The sequence below is a fragment of the Endocarpon pusillum genome (assembly GCF_000464535.1).
Source record: "Endocarpon pusillum Z07020 unplaced genomic scaffold scaffold1617, whole genome shotgun sequence".
Classification (NCBI taxonomy): Eukaryota; Fungi; Ascomycota; class Eurotiomycetes; order Verrucariales; family Verrucariaceae; genus Endocarpon; species Endocarpon pusillum.
The window spans coordinates 6,160-25,517 of NW_006916044.1; the positions used below are offsets into that span (position 1 = coordinate 6,160).

Genomic DNA, 19,358 nt, shown 5'->3' on the forward strand with positions numbered 1-19,358 from the left:
AAAACTCAAATTAAGGGAACAATGGATTCTGAACGAGGAAACAGACGACGCGTCTGCCGAAAGTCTTATTCGATAGATCCTCCTTCTCCTGCGGCCTCACGAACGCTAAAAACGATGCTTGATACGCCGCGCCGTGCGCGCCTTCTTGCTGACGCACGCCACACAGCTGGCAAACTGCCTCGTACGCAGTTGTTTAAGATACATAATGTATCTAAAGCAACTGGCTATCGAATCATAAAAGAGGGTCCTGCGCGCAGTAGCGAGAAAATCCATAATTAAGGCTGAAAACGAGTACTTGCTCCACACAAATGTGAAGCTATTAAGGCCGTTGAAAATGCCAGTTTTGGCTTTACTTTATCAAAAGCCACTTTAGGGTGGCACAAACTATTAGTATAGCAAATAGCTTTGAATGTGTAATTTAAATAAATATAAAGGATTTTAGTATAAGAACCTATATAGTTGCGCAGAAAAAAATGCTTTTATAAGTATATATTAAAGCCTGAATTATATAAGAATTTAAATATTAATATTAGTAATTAGATATATATTTAAGAAATTTTAATAATATAATAAGTCCTATTTTGTTACTTACTTATAATAATAAGCTTAAATTTATTATCAAAAGAGTTTTGAAGCTTAAAACACTTTCTTAAAGACCTAATTTAAGTTAAAGCGCCAAAATTAATCTATATATATGTATAATATTATTAGATAAAATTTCAAGAGTTAGCTCCACTTTTATACTAGCTTTAATATAAGGGGATAGCTTATTTAAGCTAACTATATAGTTATTCTAGAGCAAATTGTCACTCTTGAATAGAATAAGGATCGCGTTTTAGTTAAAGATAATAATAAGCCTTATAGTATTAAGGGCAAAGGTCTTAACAAGATTAAAGCACTTAAGGACCTTTTAGAGATCAAATAAGATATAAACCTTGCTAATTCGCCAGATCTCAACCCTATTAAGACTATCTGAAGGATAATAAAGCAGCGCTTAAAGTCTAGGGGGGTTATCTTTAAAGAAGCTGTGTTGCGTCAAGCTATCTAGAAGGAGTGAGATAAAATAATTATTAAGGAGATTAATAGGGCTATCTCAACAATGCCAGATAGAGTAGCTGCCTTAAACAAGCGAAATGGGCGCCCTATCCCCTATTAAATAGCTGTGTAGCATAGCAGGAATCTGAGAAGTCTCATAAATTTTGGCGCCAAGCTTCGGGCCGCCTTGCAGCGGGAACTGGCTAAGCGAACGACCGCGAATCGATTAAAAGAATGTCCGAGATGATATCCTACTCTTTCAACAATCCAAAAGTTACGCGCCCCTTCGCCGCAAGCTGCCACAAGGGTGTGGCTGGTGCGGGTCGGCCGTCCTCCTGCTAGGGGATCGCGAGATATCATCGTGTTCGAAGCCGCCACACTGACAAATCAACCCAGGTTACCTCTTCTTCAAGTACCCTGCAAGTATCCCTTTCTTTGCTCGAGTTTGCCTTCTTACTACTAAGTACTGTTTTTAGTCTTACCAGATCTAATTTATTTAAACATAATTGTTGGATTTAGAATTATTAGATTTCATGTTAGCGGGTTGGTGGAGACTATTGGGTCTGCTTAGGAAGAAGCAGGAGGGCATTGCAGTAGCGGTGTGCTCGCCATGATTCTAGTTCAAACTTAACTCAAGGATACTAAGTTACCATGGAAGTAATAGACGGGCCTAGCAAGGTATTAGATCTAGGATAAGGATTCATGTTACACGAGGAACTACTACGGTACTGGGCATAAGTATTCGTAGTACGGCGCTAGTATATTTGCACCAAAACAGGCTGTGAACCAGACATCTAAGCCTTGAACAGTTAGCGGTACTGGTGTGGCCAATTGATATGAACAATGGCCAAAGAAGCTTCTAGGTATTGATGTGGCGCTGTATCCGAACTAGCTGCTACTAGCGCCGTGCTACGACTACTTATGCCCAGTACCGTAGTAGAAAGGCATAAACCAATTACTACCTTCTAGAACTAAGGGGTAAGTTAGATCGATGAATGAGAAAGAGGCAGAGCAATAAACGTACTATTTGTTAGAATCCCTGTGTATATGATACGTATCTGTTACGTATTAGCATGATGGTACAAGGGTCCCCGCATGCAAAACGCACGAAACGCTCTTGTAATTGTTACGCCCTGTTATTTATAGCAGTGAGCATTGCTATACGAATTGAACGCCAAATGCTGTTTCTGAGCTGTTATAGTAATGCGCTTCTATAGCTATTAGTATGAGCAAATGCTCCTCTTGATAGGAGTAACTCAATCAAGTGAATTGGCACCTCCGTACGCTGTTTGCTACTACTTCTAACACTATTAATGCATTATACTATACCAAAATAGAGGGGAAGAGGGACGCCTAAGCTATTCTGTATTGCCCGAATTATCTCGCCAAGTTGATTGTCATGCGTGCAACTTGAGGAAATTCGTCTAGAACCGATGTTAACAAAAACTCTATCAGAAACACACCAGTATACATGTTCCTGAAAGCTTATCTGAAGCAAAGCTTCGTATAAGGGTTTAACACATGGTCTGAAGGCCTCTAATAATAGCGACGCAGGATTGACAAGCGCCTCGATTGCTTCCCGTCGGACGTCAATATCTTTATCCTTGAGTCGTGCTGCGATGCCTTGTAGCACCTCCTCTGTGAGATTAGCCCGGCCTTCAAGCGCCTTGATTGCTGCCCATCGAACCTGCCAGTCCTCATCCTCGAGCCGTGCTGCGATACCTTGTAGCACCTCCTCTGTGAGATCAGCCTGGCCTTGGAGTGCCGCGATTGCTGCCTGTCGGACGTACCCATTTTCATCCTTGAGTCGTGCTGCGATGCCTTGTAGCATCTCCTCTGTGAGATTACCGCGGCCTTGGAGCGCCTTGATTGCTGCCTCTCGGATGTACCCATTTTCATCCTTGAGCCGTGCTGCGATGCCTTGTAGCACCTCCTCTGTGAGATCAGCCTGGCCTTGGAGCGCCTCGATTGCTGCCCGTTGGATGCCACCATCTTTATCCTCGAGCCGTGCTGCGATGCCTTGCAGCATCGTATCCTGTAACATCGTGTCCCGTAAGGCCTTATGGTGGTGTCTTAGGATACGCAAGATGGCAATACACAGGTTCTTAGAAGTACAGTCTTCCAGCCAAGAAACTGCGACGCTTATGATACTGGGTGGAACTGATGCTCGGCTGTCTAGACATCCCAGAAGGATCGGTCTTGCGTCCTCCGATGCTTGTTTCAGTGCATTGACCAGGACCTGCTCTGGACACTCCATTTCGCGAGCCAACCAGCAATCTTGCGTGGAGTCGCACTCGAACAACAGCCACTGTTCTAGTTGTTTTTCTAGCTTCGTTCGGAGTTCCATGAACGTCGTCTTCTTCCGCTCGACTTCGCTCAGGCAATGCATGACCAAGCGCTGATGCGTAGGACCCAGGACGTCGCGCGGCTCCTCTTCAATCGCTTGGAAGAACCCCAGTGCCTCTCTATCAGGGTCAAGTAAGCCAGCGACGAAGCGCCAGAAGATATCGTAGCGAGGATCGTACTTGTGCTCCCGAAGAAAAATGGCAGTTTCAATCGGGTCACATTCCCCTTCGCTGAGCCGCAGCCATTTAAGGGGTTGTTTGGCTTTCCACTGTCGTACGAAATACCGTGCTGCAAAGTACTCCTGGAAGGTGAGGTGTAGGAAGTGGTAATCGCGGCTGTGTTCTTCCGACCAGGATTCCGATGTTCGCAGAAAAGAGAGGCGCGGAAGCGTTGTGTCCCAAGGAATCCACTCGTCAGTCGATTTAAACTCCTCTAAAATGGCTTCCTGATGCTTCGGCTCAAAGTTTATCACATCGTTACACAGGCCAGTAAACGCAAGGCTTTCAAGAAGAACGACTTCGTTACATACGAGGGTTTCGATCCGATTCATCTTCTCGTTCTTGATATCATCCTTCGTTACCAGCTCGCCGTGCTTCTTCTCTTTACCTAATCGCAGGATATCCTTCTTCCACAAACTCTCCTCGATGGCTTTGTACATGGCTGTCATGGTCTGTGGTACAGCTTTGCCTTTGAGATTGTCCCATATGTAACAGAGCGCATCCAGTTGTATGGGAATCCGCACAAGACCCTGGATTAGCTGATGCGCTTGGAGGTATGACTGAATATCTTGGACCCTTTTCAGATCGGTGGTAAATGTAGTTTGGAGGTATGCCTTCACCTGATCTGGGTAGAAACCAATGGTTTCCAGTTCAAGGTCGGGAGGCGAGACATTAGCTGGAAGTGACACGTGCGGTCGGGATGTGATGACAACGTTAGGCTGATGTAAAAGGTCCTTGAGGAACTCGGACTTGTAGCCTTCGCAGGCCAACTCTTGGGCTATTTCGTCCAGACCGTCGAGAATGAACAGAGTCCTTCCGCTTTTGAGAGCACCCCGTAGTTCTTTGGCGAGGATATCGCGTGTTTCACGGTCCTGTTGAGCGAAGAACTCGCGAGAAAATAGTTCCTCAAAGTCATATTGTGTAGCTTGCCATTCTTTCAGCCTCCGTAGAGGCACCCAAAGCACACGGTCGAACAGCTCGTCCCACTTGCGGAAGTCTTTGGAACGACGGGCAAACTCATGGACCATCTTCTTGCACAGGGTAGTCTTCCCGACTCCAGCGCGTCCCCGGATTAGGATTCGTCTTGATTCTGCCGTCTGGCCGTTGGAGTCTTTGCGTGGGTCGAAGAGGGACGGTAACTCGACCTGGACATTCTTTTCCGGCGTCTCAACACTAAGTCGAGCGGTGAGTGAAAAGGGTGACACATGAGGTGATACATCCTCTCCCGATCCTTCCTCTGCGTGCTGAGCATTTTTCCTGGGCTCCTCGACAATGGCGAGATTGATGTAGCACTGATCCAGCGAAAGTAAGTCGCTCGAGAGTCGCTCGATCTTGAGCCTGTCCTCGCTATAGTGGTTGGCGCGTATCCAGGCGTCTGCTTGCTGGACCGGACTGCCCTCACGGATCTTTTGGAGCATCTCCACAATCTTGCCAGACACACGGCCGAAATCCTCGCTCTCCGTGCAGCCCTTCTTGCACTCTGTACACTCGCTATGCGCGAACTTGTTCATCAAGATATGGGGTCGACTTAACGGTAGTGGCTGTGGAAACATGTCCAGCGTCGCTGAGGACTCATTGACCAACTGATCAACGTTAGTACTCCTCGCATCCGATAAACAAGATGGGATAAAACATCAAAGCCTTACCAGCTTTGCTTGGCGGAGCCACGCCGGTAGCCAAGGAAACACTTTGCTCGGAAGACTCGTCTTGCCCTTTTCATAGAAGGTGAAGACATGGCACGGATAGTCCTTGTCTTTACACAGCGAAGTGAAGTCCTGCACAAGTTGCACGAGATCGAGAGTCGGCTCCTTCACGGCGGTAAGCAGTTTGATCACTTCTCGGCCTCGGATCCAAGCCCAAGCATTCAGACCTGGTTCGGCTAAGGCGGCTACATCTTGGAACGAAGTCCCGCGGAACGGTGTGGCGAGAAAGACGATGCCGCGGGTAGCTCTCCGGACGGACTGGTATGCCTGGCCGGCGTCCACAAGTGCCTTCATCAAGAGAATCCCGCCGAGACACGAGGCGATGAAGAGAATCGGCCGGTCTTCACTTCTCGCGGGGTCACCCGTGATCTGGATTCGGCGGATCTCCTCGAATAGGAGTATAGCAAACTCGCCCTGGTTCTTCTGAACCAAGTCTGATGGTTGCAGCAAATCGGCGGGCCAGTCATATGTGAAGATTCGGACGCGTTTGACTCGGCTTGGGAGCATGTCGCGATCGGCCAGCCAGTTGACTTTGCAGCCATCTCCCCGCCATGTCCACGTCTTCTCTGAGTTCGTGTCGAGGCCATGGATGGCGATGATGTCGATATCTGGGCCGGGACCGTCCCCCTTAGGGTCGTCCTCCGTAGGGTAGACCTGGCAAAGGCCGGGTCCTCGTCGCGAGGATAGTGTTGGATCTTGGGCGCGGCGTGTCTGGCGCGAACTGCACTCTGGCCGACGCTGTCGCGATGCATCTGCATGCGCGAGCGTACGGAGGAGCCACAGACAAGTGACGATCGTTCCTCCGGCCAGGACAAGATAAAAGACAATTGTCCATTTGGCCGAAAAAATGGCCTGGCTGACGTTGGCTAAGGTCATTGCCGCAGCAAGGCGCAAAGTCTAGCGTGCACGGGCGAAGCGTAACAGCGGGGAATCCCGCACGACGGCTTGCGACGCAGTCCTTGAGGCGGGCGCTGTTGCGTATTTCAACTTAAGTTAACGATGATTGAGAGGAGCGCCTTGATAATCACAGAGGTGCGTGATGTCGAGACATACGCGTGCAGGCCATGCGGCCTAATTGCTCGTTTTCGTCCAATTAAGCTGTGCCACATACTTATATCTATTTTCGTGCATGGCCTGGAGCCAACCACATGTGATTGCACGCATTTTCCCATACTCCTCACTATATGACCATAATTCACACCGCCAGCGAGACACATTTCACATTGCTCTGCTCTTGCGAGGCTGGTTTCATCTGGACCATCTATCCTCAAGTCCTTCTACTCATCCCAGCCATCGCAGACAAATGTTTCTTACACCCTCGCGAAGCGGCATTCAAAACAGCCCCGTGCAACAACTAGCTCCTTCGCTTCCCCAGATCCCATGGCTCCGCCAGATCCCCCACTCTGGCCAGTACACTATCAGCCCTACCAACCATCAAGCGTCCAACACACTGAGATAACATATATAGGTCACAAGCGAGGTGCTCAGGCAGGAGAAGGGTGCGGGCACCACCGATATCCTGCCGGCTACCTATCACTACCATGATGCCGCTGGCAGGCGCGTTGTCGGCGATCCGGCGGAGGACACGCCGGCGTTCTTACGGAGGGAACTGTCCCTCGGGAGCCTCGTCGACATGCTGAGGCATCTGTGGTTTGCCGGCGCGAAGCGTCCTGCCATGCCGCTGCACTTTCATATCGCCATGGGCCGAGAGATCGTCGTCGTCGACCGGATGGACTTGCACCTCCTCTGGACAAACGAGGGGAGACTCTTCGTCAAGCCCGTCCCGCATTTCCTTCTCGATCCGGCCTTTTGCCGGATCAACCTACAGTGTCCTAAGGCTTGCCCGTGCGACACTCCAGCAGATACATGCCGGACAACTCCGCGGAAAGTCGCCCTCGGCTTCCTTTATACCTACGCCTGTCTCCTATCATCGGAGAGCGACTTCCACGTTGCCAACGAAAAGCGCCTCTTGCCTCGCAAGGAAGACGACAAGCCGATCGAATGGACAGACTGGAAGACCCTGGCCCGGGAGCTGCTCCGAATGCACGAGCGCGACCCGCACCCACGCTTTCTGCGCGCCGAGCTCCGCCTCTCGCGCATAAACACGATCCACCGCTTCACGCGCCTCCCGCGCTTCGACCCCTACCTCCGCAGTCGGCACAACTACGGCAGCCTCTTCGGTGACAACCTCGCCTGGATGACCGCCGCCACCGTCTTCGTTGCCCTGGTGCTGACCGCGATGCAGGTCGGCCTTGCCACGGAGCGGCTTAAGGACAACGCCGCCTTCCAGCAGGCCTCGTACGGCTTCACCGTCTTTGCCATTCTAGGTCCCTTGTGCGCGTTCGGCCTGGTGGTCCTAGGCGCGTTGTTTCATCTCGTCAAGGACCTGCCGTTGCTTCTCGGAAGACAGCGCACTTGCAGGGAGGTCGACCACACTATGTCCAACACCAATCTGGACGACGCGGCCTAGAATAGGTACCTGACCCTAGGTGCAAGACTAGCTACGGCGCAGTGAGCGCAGAGTCGTTCTAACTTTGTCGCACAGCCCAGTTTCCTGACTCCCTCGAGCCCGAAACCACGTCCGACGATTTTAACGTTAATAGCGAGATACATGAAGTGGGACGGATTATGCACAGGGAGGTTAAGATACGATGGAAAGGATTCAGCCCAGCGGACGGTGGAAGATAGAAACGGACCTTGGGCACGTACAAGGGCTGGCGGATAAACACCAGGAGCGCAACTGGGGCATGCTAGCTCAGGAACGGGAAAAAACAGGCTGTCGCCGACATCAGACGACGTGACAGACCAAAATACCATAGGAGACAACGTGGATAGTGTTAGCGCGCTGAAGCGCAAGCGAGGATAGCCCAAAGAAAGGCGTATGAAAACCATTTGTGAATATGACCAGCAGGTTGAACACTAGCTAGTGCCAGCGACACAGAGTCCAGACAATATAGCGTTTATGACATGAGTAGAAAGGACTTGTTGGACGTCGAGGGATAGCAATCCAAGCGCTTCAAGGCCGGGCCAACCTGACAGAAGAGGTGATACAAGCCATCGCAGCACGGCTCGAGCATGAAGACGGGGACGTCGGAGGGGCAGCAATCCAGGCGCTTCAAGGCCGGGCCAACCTCACAGGCGAGATGCTACAAGTCATCGCAGCACGGCTCGAGGATAAAGATTGGAACATCCGACGGGCAGCAATCAAGGCGCTTCGAGGCCGGGCCAACCTGACAGAGGAGGCGCTACAAGCCATCGCAGCACGGCTCGAGGATGACAAGTGGAGCGTCCGAGGAGCAGCAATCCAGGCGCTTCAAGGCCGGACCAACCTGACAGAGAAGATGCTACAAGGCATCACAGCACGGCTCGAGGATGACAAGTGGGACGTCCGAGAGGCAGCAATCAAGGCGCTTCAAGGCCGAGCCAACCTGACAGAAGGGATTTTGCAAGCCATCGCAGCACGGCTCGAGGATGAAGACGGTGGCGTCCGACGGGCAGCAGTCGAGGCGCTTGTGGATCAAGCGTCGCTACCGTTAGAGGTCCTTAGCCTATATGTCAAATCCTTATACACGGCTTTGCTACAGAGAAGCTTCCAAGAACACCTATACTTGTGCGCTTCAGATAGCGTTTTCATTGGGGTTGGTCTTAGACATGTTTCTATAAGTTACAAGCAGGAACAGCAGCCTAGCGCCGAGATGTGGGACATACGGAACTACCTAGATGTTCATCCCCCACCTCTTAGGATATAGTATAGCGCGTCGATAGAGTAACAGTTGCCAAGCCTCTGTCGCCTACATCTCTCTGCCCTTTCATCGGTCAAGAGGACGATGCATTTGTCTTTCGATTCTGGCCCCTTCTATGCGCATCGGTAGCTAGTGACCTGTTTTTGGAAGACTAGAGAACAGCATGTGGCGGTGAGAAGGCGAACTGGGACGAAGAAAGGGCACGAAAAGGGTACTTAAGGAGAGGTAGCCCAGTACGAATCTGTCAGCATGGGCGGCTTCGAACACGATGACATCTCGCCATCGCTAGCAGGGAGAATGGCCGACCCGCACCGGCCACACCCTTGCCATGAACGTCTAGAATGGATGGCGTTAGGAAGGGATATAAGGATCATTTCTGTTGGCAGAGGATGGCATTCAGCCCTGGGTAGCGTAATGCCTGGCCAAGCATAGCCGCCAGCACAGCTCTGCTCTACCGTACCCAGTCATCACGAACATGAACTATCCGAACTCATAACCCTTAGAGGTCAAACTGGAGCACATCTCTACAACCCTAAAGATTGCAGTGCTCATGCAAGGAGCTGTTAGTTGTTTGACCGTACAACAACTATATCACCCAAACATATCGAGCCTTTCTACTTCCGTATGTGCTTGTAATAACGGCGTTCTGCTAGTGACGCTTAACCTACTGGCTAAAGCGCAGGCTTCAATTTCAAGGCTGCCGCACTCTATTTTATCTTATATCCCTCCTATCTCATTGTGTTCCCCTTCAACAAGCTAAGACTAGATCTCGGCTGCTGCTTAGTCTAGGAATCGGCGCTGGTGGGCTCGAGAAGCATGAGGACGTAGTAGCTTGAGCAGGTCTTTCGTTTAGTTAGCAGAGGGGATATTAGCGGGTTTCGGCGCTTGAGGGCGACGTGATAGTATGTTTCCACGTTACGAAAGTACGTATCGCTGTGCGTTAGACCGCATCTCGAAGTTGTATGATAGCGCTGTCGAGCGGTTTCGACGCTGAGACGCGTTGGCTGACTAAATAAGCGCCGAGCCCTCTAAGTCGTAACACTACTCCTAATCTCGAGCTGGATTTAATTACATTCCGAGCGCTTGTGTGATCCGCACAGCCACATATCTTACAATAGAATACCTGCGGATGTATAAAATAGGATGTAGGGTTATCTTGCATTAGCTAGGATTAGTAACTCAGTTCCGCTAGAAGTACTAATCGCTGTAGCGACCCTGCATGAATTTGCCCGCGACAGCGCACACAAGGCTAATAATGACTTCCGAGCATTAGAGAGAGGTTTTAAGGCTCAGACAAGGCTATTCTACGAAAATTCGGAGCGATAAAGGCTTGACGTTGGTGCTATAGGGAGGGAAGTCTGTTACGCTACGAAAGAAGGCGCTGTACAAATCAGGTGCGGAGGCGACGATGCGAAGGTAATTTTTAGAGAAGCGTGGATGATAGACATTGAGAATTAGCTACAGCAGATTATTTCCTATAAAATTATAGCAATATTCTGTGTGCACAGGGGCTTTACAGTTACTGAAAGTTAAAGTACCCCTCGTTTGTCTCGGCACATAGGGTGTCTCGCCACGTAGGGAGGGATGTTATACAAGATTTCTATAAGCCGTACTGTCATGTCGCTCCTCTTAGGAATCGAGTTGATCCATCAAATATAGCCCAAGCAACCACTTGATTCCATGATATAACAGGCTGTATTCGAGAACTGCCCTCCTAACTAGCCCCAGCCACAAATGCAAGCAGACTCCGTTGTCGCAGAGATTGTAGCTACGTGCAGGCCTTCCAGGTGCGTCCCCTGTATAATCACTACGTGATTCGAACTTCTGCCCTAGCAATTACCTCTCCCTCCCTTTTCCCTGTGCCGAGCAGCAGCGTGACGACTGCCTCGCATCTGTTCTCAGCTAGAGATGTTCGAGCGGAGGGAGGTGTTCGAGCGGAAGGACCGTACGAGTATCGGTATCCAATAGGTGCGGTGGTGGCAAAGCAGTTGAGATGTAACCTTAGTTTTCACTCGCTAAGCCCAGTTTGGATTAGTCTGTATGCTAGTAGAGCGCTAAACTCTTGTTTTGCCGTCTGAGCCCGCTCCATGTTTGCCCTCCACGTTCGCCCTCCACGTTCGCCCTCCACGTTCGCCCTCCACGTTCGCCCTCCACGTTCGCCCTCCACGTTCGCCCTCCACGTTCGCCCTCCACGTTCGCCCTCCACGTTCGCCCTCCACGTTCGCCCTCCACGTTCGCCCTCCACGTTCGCCCTCCACGTTCGCCCTCCACGTTCGCCCTCCACGTTCGCCCTCCACGTTCGCCCTCCACGTTCGCCCTCCACGTTCGCCCTCCACGTTCGCCCTCCACGTTCGCCCTCCACGTTCGCCCTCCACGTTCGCCCTCCACGTTCGCCCTCCACGTTCGCCCTCCACGTTCGCCCTCCACGTTCGCCCTCCACGTTCGCCCTCCACGTTCGCCCTCCACGTTCGCCCTCCACGTTCGCCCTCCACGTTCGCCCTCCACGTTCGCCCTCCACGTTCGCCCTCCACGTTCGCCCTCCACGTTCGCCCTCCACGTTCGCCCTCCACGTTCGCCCTCCACAGTTACCCACCCCTATACTTTTTCCTCAAGGTAGGTCAGCTGTCATCCTTGCTAGCGTGATCAAGGCGTTTTTTCTGCTTCTAACGAGGCTTACGTAGCGCATCTTGTCACTTGATCCAGAGGATACTCGAAGCTTTGCTGTAGCAAATTAGCACCTTGGTTCCGGGTCTATTTTTAGTTCAGAAAAATAGGTCTTACATGTGACTGACCAAAGTAGACTAGCCTATGCATTCAGCTCGTACATATCAGCGAGTCCTGGACTAGACCTGAAAACAGGAACCAGAATACCGAAAACTAGCAGGAGTCAAAAATAGGACCTAGAAAACACGCCTAGACCCCTGCTACAGTACTACAGAAACAGAGGACCGGTTTAGGAAATTAGCAGCCGCGATTGAGGGCCTGGAAACAGGCAACTCGATTCGAAACCCAGACATCGCACGCAGTTTAGTGTACGCAGAATCAACAGTTGATGCCTTGATATCCAGCACCTGGTGCTGACAGGGGTCGAAAATAGGTACCAGAGAAGCGTGCTGACAGGGCTCGAAAACGGGAAGCAGAATACCATGCGGAGGTCCTGTAACGTTATACTGCTTATGGAAACAGAGGGCTAGTTTAGGAACCCAGCAGCCGTAGGCAAGGGCCCAAAAATGAGCACCTCAAATTCGATATGCAGACCATTTCATAGATTATATATGTGTAGACTAGCCCGTCCTAATTGGAGCCCTATAGTCATGTCGTCGCAGCAGCTATTACAGGTACTATCGCACTCTAAGGCCAGGCGGGCTGCGAACAACAACTACCTAAAGCTATGCAAAACCCTCAATGAAAAATTAGCCAAGTTAAGCCTAGAATACGACACTCACGTATATTTTCTAGCATATCGCAACGGCTGGTTTAATGGATTCGTATCAACAGACAAGACAGGCCAGCCTTGGTCGCCTCCAGGCCAAGAAGCTCTTGTAGGTAAGCCCCTCCTTCCGCAACGATTACGACCTGACTGTTATCAAGGATAAGCTATACCCTCCACCAATAATCAAGTCGCCAGCTCATTGCTGTCGAGCTCAACAAAAACGAGTAAAGGGACCTTCCGCACGTCAAATGCACAGGAACGTTCAACTAAATGCGGCGAAACCTCGGCAAATTATCTCTGAACACCGTGATAGACACTGCCCTATAGCCAAGCTAATAACAAAGGCAGTGCAGGGGGCCAAGTCAATCGTAACCTTAAAGAAAGCCTATCTACAATCTCCTCCCCTTCTATCTTGTTCATTCCAGGTGCTCCAAATCCCCAATCCTGAAGCCAGCACTTTGCAAGTATATATTTTTCGCTTGTGTCCCCCATTCGTACTGCTTCTTCGCCAAATAACGACCATGCCAGATAAGCCATTTCTTCAGGTCAATGTCCCCTTGTTGTATAAATTTGTTGGTCTCCTTAGCCCATCTTTTGAAATCGTTTAGCAATTTAACATGCGTATCTTCTAGAGCCTCAAGTCTAGCTTCAAGACTATTATTCCTTTTGTTCAAGGTTTTCATAGACTTAACTACAAGATTAGCTTGAAGCAAGCCTTCTGTTGTTAAGATTGAGCATTTTCCCTTTATATGTATTAGTAGTCCGCTCTTTTGCTTAGGCATAAGCATAGCTTACTTTTCTAGTAGTCTAGGTGCGGGTGCGCTGCCTCTTCCGGTTTAGCCCCGCCCGATCAGGGTTGGCGCCCCCTCGCCGCTTGACCTGAGTATAAAGAGCTCGCTGCTCCCCGATCCCCTCGGTCGTTCTTTCTCTTTTGTCTTCTAACCCTCCCTTCTTCCCCCTTTGCTTCCCTCTCAGCTGGCCTCCCCTTCTGGCTTGTTGCGCCGCCGCCTCCGGGCCCTGTAGCGCAGAGCGTAGATCAGCTTCCCGCCTCCAACTGACCTTTTCCTCCCACCTTCGTGCTCTCATTCGACGCTTCCCCGGTCGATTGATCCAACCGTTGGCCTGGGCGTGGACGGCGATACGATGCACAGTCAGCTCTATCAGACTTAGTGGCTGGCGGTTTATAGGTAGCACCCTTATTGACATCCTGCTCTCAGTATCTCACCTCTTTATTGGCTCTTGACCTACACCTCCCTTGTCTGAGCCACCGGAAACACTATAGCGGGATCCTGTGTCGGTCGGTCTCTCCCTCCCTTGCTCGTACGACCTTCTCCAGACTTGGTATCCAAATTCGATAGATATTCGTTGAATCGTAACCCACCAAGTATCCAATGTGTGCCCTAGGATGTAGCTTCTGCATACGCGGAGAGCTTGATCAATGGTCGACATTGCTTTTTACCACCTTAGTGAGGGAATACTCGAGAATGATACTGACTGTCCCAGATCAGGAGTCGTGAAGCTGGAACTTCAGGGCATATAGTCTATCCACTTACGTATAAGAGAGCTTTAACTATCAGGCGTGAGGGTGGTCAATATTGTATTACCCAGCCAGAAGTCAATATATTGTCACGACGTTCACGTATATACTCAACTCATCCGATATTTGAAAACCCTCCACCACCGATCAATCCGTCATGCTCATTATCTTGTTCCGCAGCCTGGAAGATCAGCGCGTCCGGACCCGAGTAACCGCCCTCTGCTCTGCCCGGTATTTCCTCACCAGCTTAGGACCCACTGATGCCTTGGGCAACCAGATCTTGGTGACAGCGGTGACTTCATACTCCAATCCCGACTCGCCGACGATCTGGTGAACCTCATACTCCTGGTCGCCCTACGGTGGTGGGTCGCCGTGTGCGCTGCCAGGCACTTGAATGCCCTTCGCCGCCATTGCGGACGCGGGTGAAGGCATGTTTTCGGCGGCTTCCAAAAACAGTCCCCCTAAAACAGTCCCCTCCAAAAACAGTTCCTCTAAAACAGTCACCCTAAAAGACTACTCATACATGTTGCCTAGAGGCGGCTCTAAGGGCTATCAATAGTACAATAGCTTGTCGCACAACGATCTGTAGTACTACAACTCTTACTACAACAGCATGTAACGCGACAACTAAACCCTATCCCGGCATTGTGAAACTCCCTGCGTGATGAAATTTGCTTCAGGTACATCGAGTTTGAACGCTTCATGCTCTCAATCTATTATATCTATCAATGGAAGAAGCATTTCTGAGTCATCTGGAGGCACTTTTCTAAACATAGATACTATCGGCTTGGATTATCAGAGAAGTGGACAGTTTACAAGATCACCAAAAACGTCTACGGCATATGGATAACTCTACATCTAAAGAGAGTCTGCTCAGTCATCGATAAGTTGCCACCTGATATCAAGTTTGATATTTTAGAGGCAACTTTATTTTCATAATCAGAATCTCAGAGCTCTTAGCAATCAAACGCCGATTACACAGAAATGCTGGAGAGAAAAAAATAGTCTTGTAGGCTCGCAAGAAGCGACACCAACCACGTCCTTACTCAAATAACCGAGCGAGCATCTAAGAAGCCAAGTAAATCAGCGCGCTGCGGAGCAGCAGCGCTGAAATGTCAAAAAGGAAGTATTCTCGAAGTATTCTCGAAATATTCTCGAAGTATTCCCGTTCCCAATCTTCCCATCCTCGAATTACAAGGGCTTTTTTACGAGGCGCCCATGATTAACGACTAAGGGAGTGCGGTAGGCGGAATACTGTTCAAGTCAAGTCTATTGATTGAAGTAAAATGCAGTTCTGCTTCCTTTGATAGAGACCGTCAAATTGCCCGCGGTATTCGTACCTGAACCTTGATCGCGCATCGGGCCTCTAGTTGGGTTGGCCCTGTTTTTGCTGGCCCTACTTAGGAATCTAGTCACCCGGGCCCTCAACCTCGGCTCAGCCTCTGCTAAGGCCGCACCGCCCACTGCTCCCTCTCCTCATCCCTCTTGCTCACCCCCTCCGTCCGGGTGCTGCTCAGTCTCACTTCTCCTTATACTTAGTCCCGCTTCTGAGCCCTTGCTATTATTGGCGGAACCATGCCTTGCCGCCTTCCCTAAAAAGGTTTGTTCCAATTCTACGCGAAGGGGTCTGGCGGCTCAGTTCTGGGGACCTCTATGCGGAAGGCGCATTGAATCCTCATACGAAGTGTATCTAGACTCGCATATTGTACTTACCGGATAATATAACGATTTTCAATATTATTAATATTCCCATTTCTTTATCTCCTCTCTTTTCCATTGTTTGTGTATATTTTTATTCCTATTTTTATCTATCTCAGTCTGTCAGACCTCGGCTCGTTCTCGGCTCGCTCTCGAGTGGAAACGCTCTCTTTTCTCGTAGAATTGCAATGAACAACTATTTTCATCAATTCCTTGGCACCGCAAGTTGATACATTCTTTACCCTTGCATGAACTTAAATGAACCCATATCTGAAACTCTCTCACCTCAATCCCCGCCCCCGCCCACCACCCCCAGCAAACTCCGCACCTCTTCCCCCGCTTTCCTCCCTCCTCATCACAATAACCAGTACCACCATCGCCAGCTCTAAGAGCGGCGTCGGTACACCACCATTGCCCAAAAGCGCGTACCCGGAATTCTCGGACAACGCGTTAGGAGAGATTTTGAGGATGGTTTTAAGCGAGTGGCCGAGCCAGGTATTTGAGGTTAGTTTTCGCACAGATCTCCTGGGGGCGTAGTAGGTGAGGAGGGGTTGGATGGGGCGGGGTTTGGAGACCGGGACGAGCTGTTTGGACAGAGATATGAGAAATGTGAGGAAGTGGCGATGGGTGAACATGGAGGATTTTGCTTTGGAAATTGAGAGGAGGGGATGGGATGGGTTTTATTGGGTAAGGAGGAGGAGGAGGAGGACGACGACGACGACGGATGATGGTTATTCTGACATGACTTACCTGCCATTGCTGCGAGACGGATTTCCATTTCATCTTCTCTCCTTGGGGTGTGAAGAATGTTCTGGTACTATAATTTATTTCTCAGACACTCGGAATTAGCCCCAGCTAGTTGACTTACAATGAGCTGCACTCAATGAGGGCAACCAGAGAAGAAAGGACCCGACAATGACGAAGGATTACTCACGGTCCCCCACCTGTCCCATTACTGTGAATCATCTCCTTCTGCTTCTCCTCCTTGCCGTTCAAGGTCACTTTGTCTCCTTTGAAGACTGCCAGAACATTGCCGGCATCCTCGCTGCCTCGGTAGATAGTCGTGATGTTGTAGTGGAAGAGGTGGATTTCGTGGATCGTGGTGAAAATAGGTTGGTCGAATTTGTCCAAGGTTTGGGATTTTCGGTCCGAGATCTTGAAGACGCGGAGTTCGGTCATGGCTAGAGGCGTAGATTTTGGTCACCGTGGTTGACTCTACTGTGGTGGAAACAGAGCAGCAAAACTTTCATATACTCGTACACGAGGTTGATCGAAGCTAATAAGTCGCTTGGTGGAATAAACGTGCCGCGTGTTCACGAGGCTGAGAGTGTGTGGTCTGATTGAATGCGTCTTGCTTACGGGATCAAATTCATATCAAGCAAGATATTTTTCTTAGTATACAAGTGAGTGAAAGTCCGCGTGGCGAAGAAGCTGAGGAGGCATTGCGAACAAGACAAGCTGGACAAGTTAGCCAGGATCTGGAGCCTCTACAGCGTTCGCAAAATGCAGTACGAAACCACAACGGTTGTACAACCGTCACAACGCAACGTCACAACGCAACGAGGGTAACCGTACAACGCAACCGACGGAACAGCGACCTCACAACCGTTGTGACGGTTGTACAACGGGATAAATATAGCGCCGGTGCCGTTATTAGCGTCGGTTTGCGTGGTTGGCTGACAATTATGAGGCTTGTTGGGTCATGTCTTCGGACAGCCCACTCCAACATTCACATTCGCAGCGTCACGGCAACTGTTGTGTTGAAACTGATAAACAAAGTCGTGATAAATTTTTCATGTTCCTCATGCCAAGATTTTTCAATTTTGATAGTGCTATAGCTGATATTTCATAATGATTGACAACGCTGAGCCTTGGTGGTGGGCACCAGACAGTCATTACTTATGAAAGCTTATACCACCCCAGCAGAGACTTCTCGGCGGCACCTAGTACTAGATCCCATTCAATGAAAAAGTAGTTAACTATCAGTAGAATGTGGCTGGGAAGCTAGCCATCTTAGCCTTAGCCACTGATGATTAGTATTTTAGGTCATCTAAGTCTTAGTAGGCTTTTAGGGCTCAAGATTAGTGATGATAGGACTTGCGAGATGAGATTATGCTTTATGAGTAGCATTTTAAGTATCTGCAAAAGCAAGCAACACTCAGGCACAATTGGATGCTGACTAGTTATACTATTAATTGGTGGTTCAACCGGCTAAGAGACGCTAGTAGCGCCACACCATCCAAGGGGTCAACTACTTTTGACGGCACGACTCCGTATCATCACACCCCATAGATATTAGTCTCCAAGACGCTGCAGGTGATCCATTATGAAGTAACCGTGTTTCAGAATGGAACCATGACGCTCTTGGGAGATGACGGGTATATCAATTGGTGTTTCGAGGGCAATCATAATAGGATGGATAATTATGTCGAATTTCAACCCTATTACGGCAGACTACTAGGCGCAGATTTCATACTAGCATACTCCGAACACCGAAAACGTCTAGGTATCTCCTCATCCTTGGCGAAGTCTGCTGTCAGCTTACTACGGTAGGAGGCATAAGTATTGTCAGCGTAAGCTAGTGATGGCTAGGTTTTGATACAAGAGTCGGGCGTCCTCCGGAGCTATTGTAAGTCTTGACCCCTTAATAATCCTGATGATTGGCTCTGTGCTGAGAATCATACAGACTAACGGCGTTTCGGTAAAGTGCAAAATCGTTAAGGCTGTGTTAAATACAAAATTTCTAGCTTGAAGCTAACAATACCTATGCCTCCTGCCGTAGTATATCTCGAATTCTGAGCTCAAAATGTAATTACTTTCCCTTCTTGATCTATTGCAATCTTCGTGCACGCTGTGCTTCGTACCTCCATAATCATCTACTATATACACATCCGCGATTGAATTGGATAGCTCCTTGGAACCATCTGCCTTGCTGGGTTTGGCTTCCCTCTGAAAGAGGGAGGGTAATCCTGGGCGCCTAGTTGCGCTCGAAATTGCTTACATAAATGCTTATCTTGCAAAGCGAAGCTTGGTGTAGCTACGCTACAATATAGACCGGGTTAGGCCGGGTTTTGGAGGGTTCGGGCTTAACCTGGCCCAAAAACCTGAAGAAGTGGATGGATTGAATTCTATCGACAGAGTATCCCCTCCGTCCCTGGGTGTGCCTATTAGCGTACTTGGCGTAAAATAAGGTTTTTGAGCCGCATTTGATCGCTATAGCTTTCCGCAGCTGGTTTTTAAAATGAATTTTCAACCACCTCTAATGCTACGACCACGTCGAGATACACAAATTCCACTGAGATACAGAGATAACTCACCTCCGCAATTACTATAAAACAACAACCAGTGAAAAAGATGCAGAATTGACCCAAAAAAAGTTGATCGAAATAATGTCGATCAAGCCTTGGCAGTGATAGCACCTGCGCCAGAATGCGCAAATGAACCACTAATACTCATTTCAACAGAACTCCCTTATTTTGAGGCCAATTACATTCAAAATCAAACTAGAGCTTCTTAATATACAGGTTTATTAGAATTAGGCTTTTTTAAGCTCTTTTTTAGCGATTTTGTAATAGAAATCTTCTTTAAAGAGACTAATTTATATATTAAATCTTAGCTTCAGGATCTTTTATATTTTTTTCTTTC

General features: G+C 49.3%; 6 protein-coding genes across 6 annotated transcripts; 3 read left to right on the forward strand and 3 right to left on the reverse strand.

Annotated features, from left to right (window-relative positions):
* Positions 1-2,432: 2,432 nt before the first annotated feature.
* On the reverse strand, positions 2,433-6,178 carry EPUS_09250 (uncharacterized protein; the record flags this gene model as incomplete). Its single annotated transcript, XM_007802373.1, has 3 exons — positions 2,433-2,459; positions 2,507-5,182; positions 5,246-6,178. The coding sequence occupies 3 exons, from the start codon at positions 6,176-6,178 to the stop codon at positions 2,433-2,435; spliced, it is 3,636 nt and encodes a 1,211-aa protein (XP_007800564.1).
* Positions 6,179-6,682: 504 nt separating this feature from the next.
* Positions 6,683-7,772, forward strand: EPUS_09251 (uncharacterized protein; the record flags this gene model as incomplete). The annotated part of the gene is made up of 2 exons (XM_007802374.1): positions 6,683-6,712; positions 6,771-7,772. 2 exons carry the CDS (start codon positions 6,683-6,685, stop codon positions 7,770-7,772), a joined length of 1,032 nt encoding a protein of 343 aa, XP_007800565.1.
* A 673-nt stretch (positions 7,773-8,445) lies between these two features.
* Positions 8,446-9,051, forward strand: EPUS_09252 (uncharacterized protein; the record flags this gene model as incomplete). Its single annotated transcript, XM_007802375.1, has 1 exon — positions 8,446-9,051. One exon carries the CDS (start codon positions 8,446-8,448, stop codon positions 9,049-9,051), a length of 606 nt encoding a protein of 201 aa, XP_007800566.1.
* Positions 9,052-11,132: 2,081 nt separating this feature from the next.
* On the forward strand, positions 11,133-11,743 carry EPUS_09253 (uncharacterized protein; the record flags this gene model as incomplete). The annotated part of the gene is made up of 2 exons (XM_007802376.1): positions 11,133-11,658; positions 11,727-11,743. The coding sequence occupies 2 exons, from the start codon at positions 11,133-11,135 to the stop codon at positions 11,741-11,743; spliced, it is 543 nt and encodes a 180-aa protein (XP_007800567.1).
* Positions 11,744-13,285: 1,542 nt separating this feature from the next.
* Positions 13,286-13,684, reverse strand: EPUS_09254 (uncharacterized protein; the record flags this gene model as incomplete). The annotated part of the gene is made up of 1 exon (XM_007802377.1): positions 13,286-13,684. The coding sequence occupies one exon, from the start codon at positions 13,682-13,684 to the stop codon at positions 13,286-13,288; it is 399 nt and encodes a 132-aa protein (XP_007800568.1).
* A 2,310-nt stretch (positions 13,685-15,994) lies between these two features.
* On the reverse strand, positions 15,995-16,892 carry EPUS_09255 (uncharacterized protein; the record flags this gene model as incomplete). The annotated part of the gene is made up of 3 exons (XM_007802378.1): positions 15,995-16,297; positions 16,464-16,530; positions 16,648-16,892. The coding sequence occupies 3 exons, from the start codon at positions 16,890-16,892 to the stop codon at positions 15,995-15,997; spliced, it is 615 nt and encodes a 204-aa protein (XP_007800569.1).
* Positions 16,893-19,358: the final 2,466 nt, after the last annotated feature.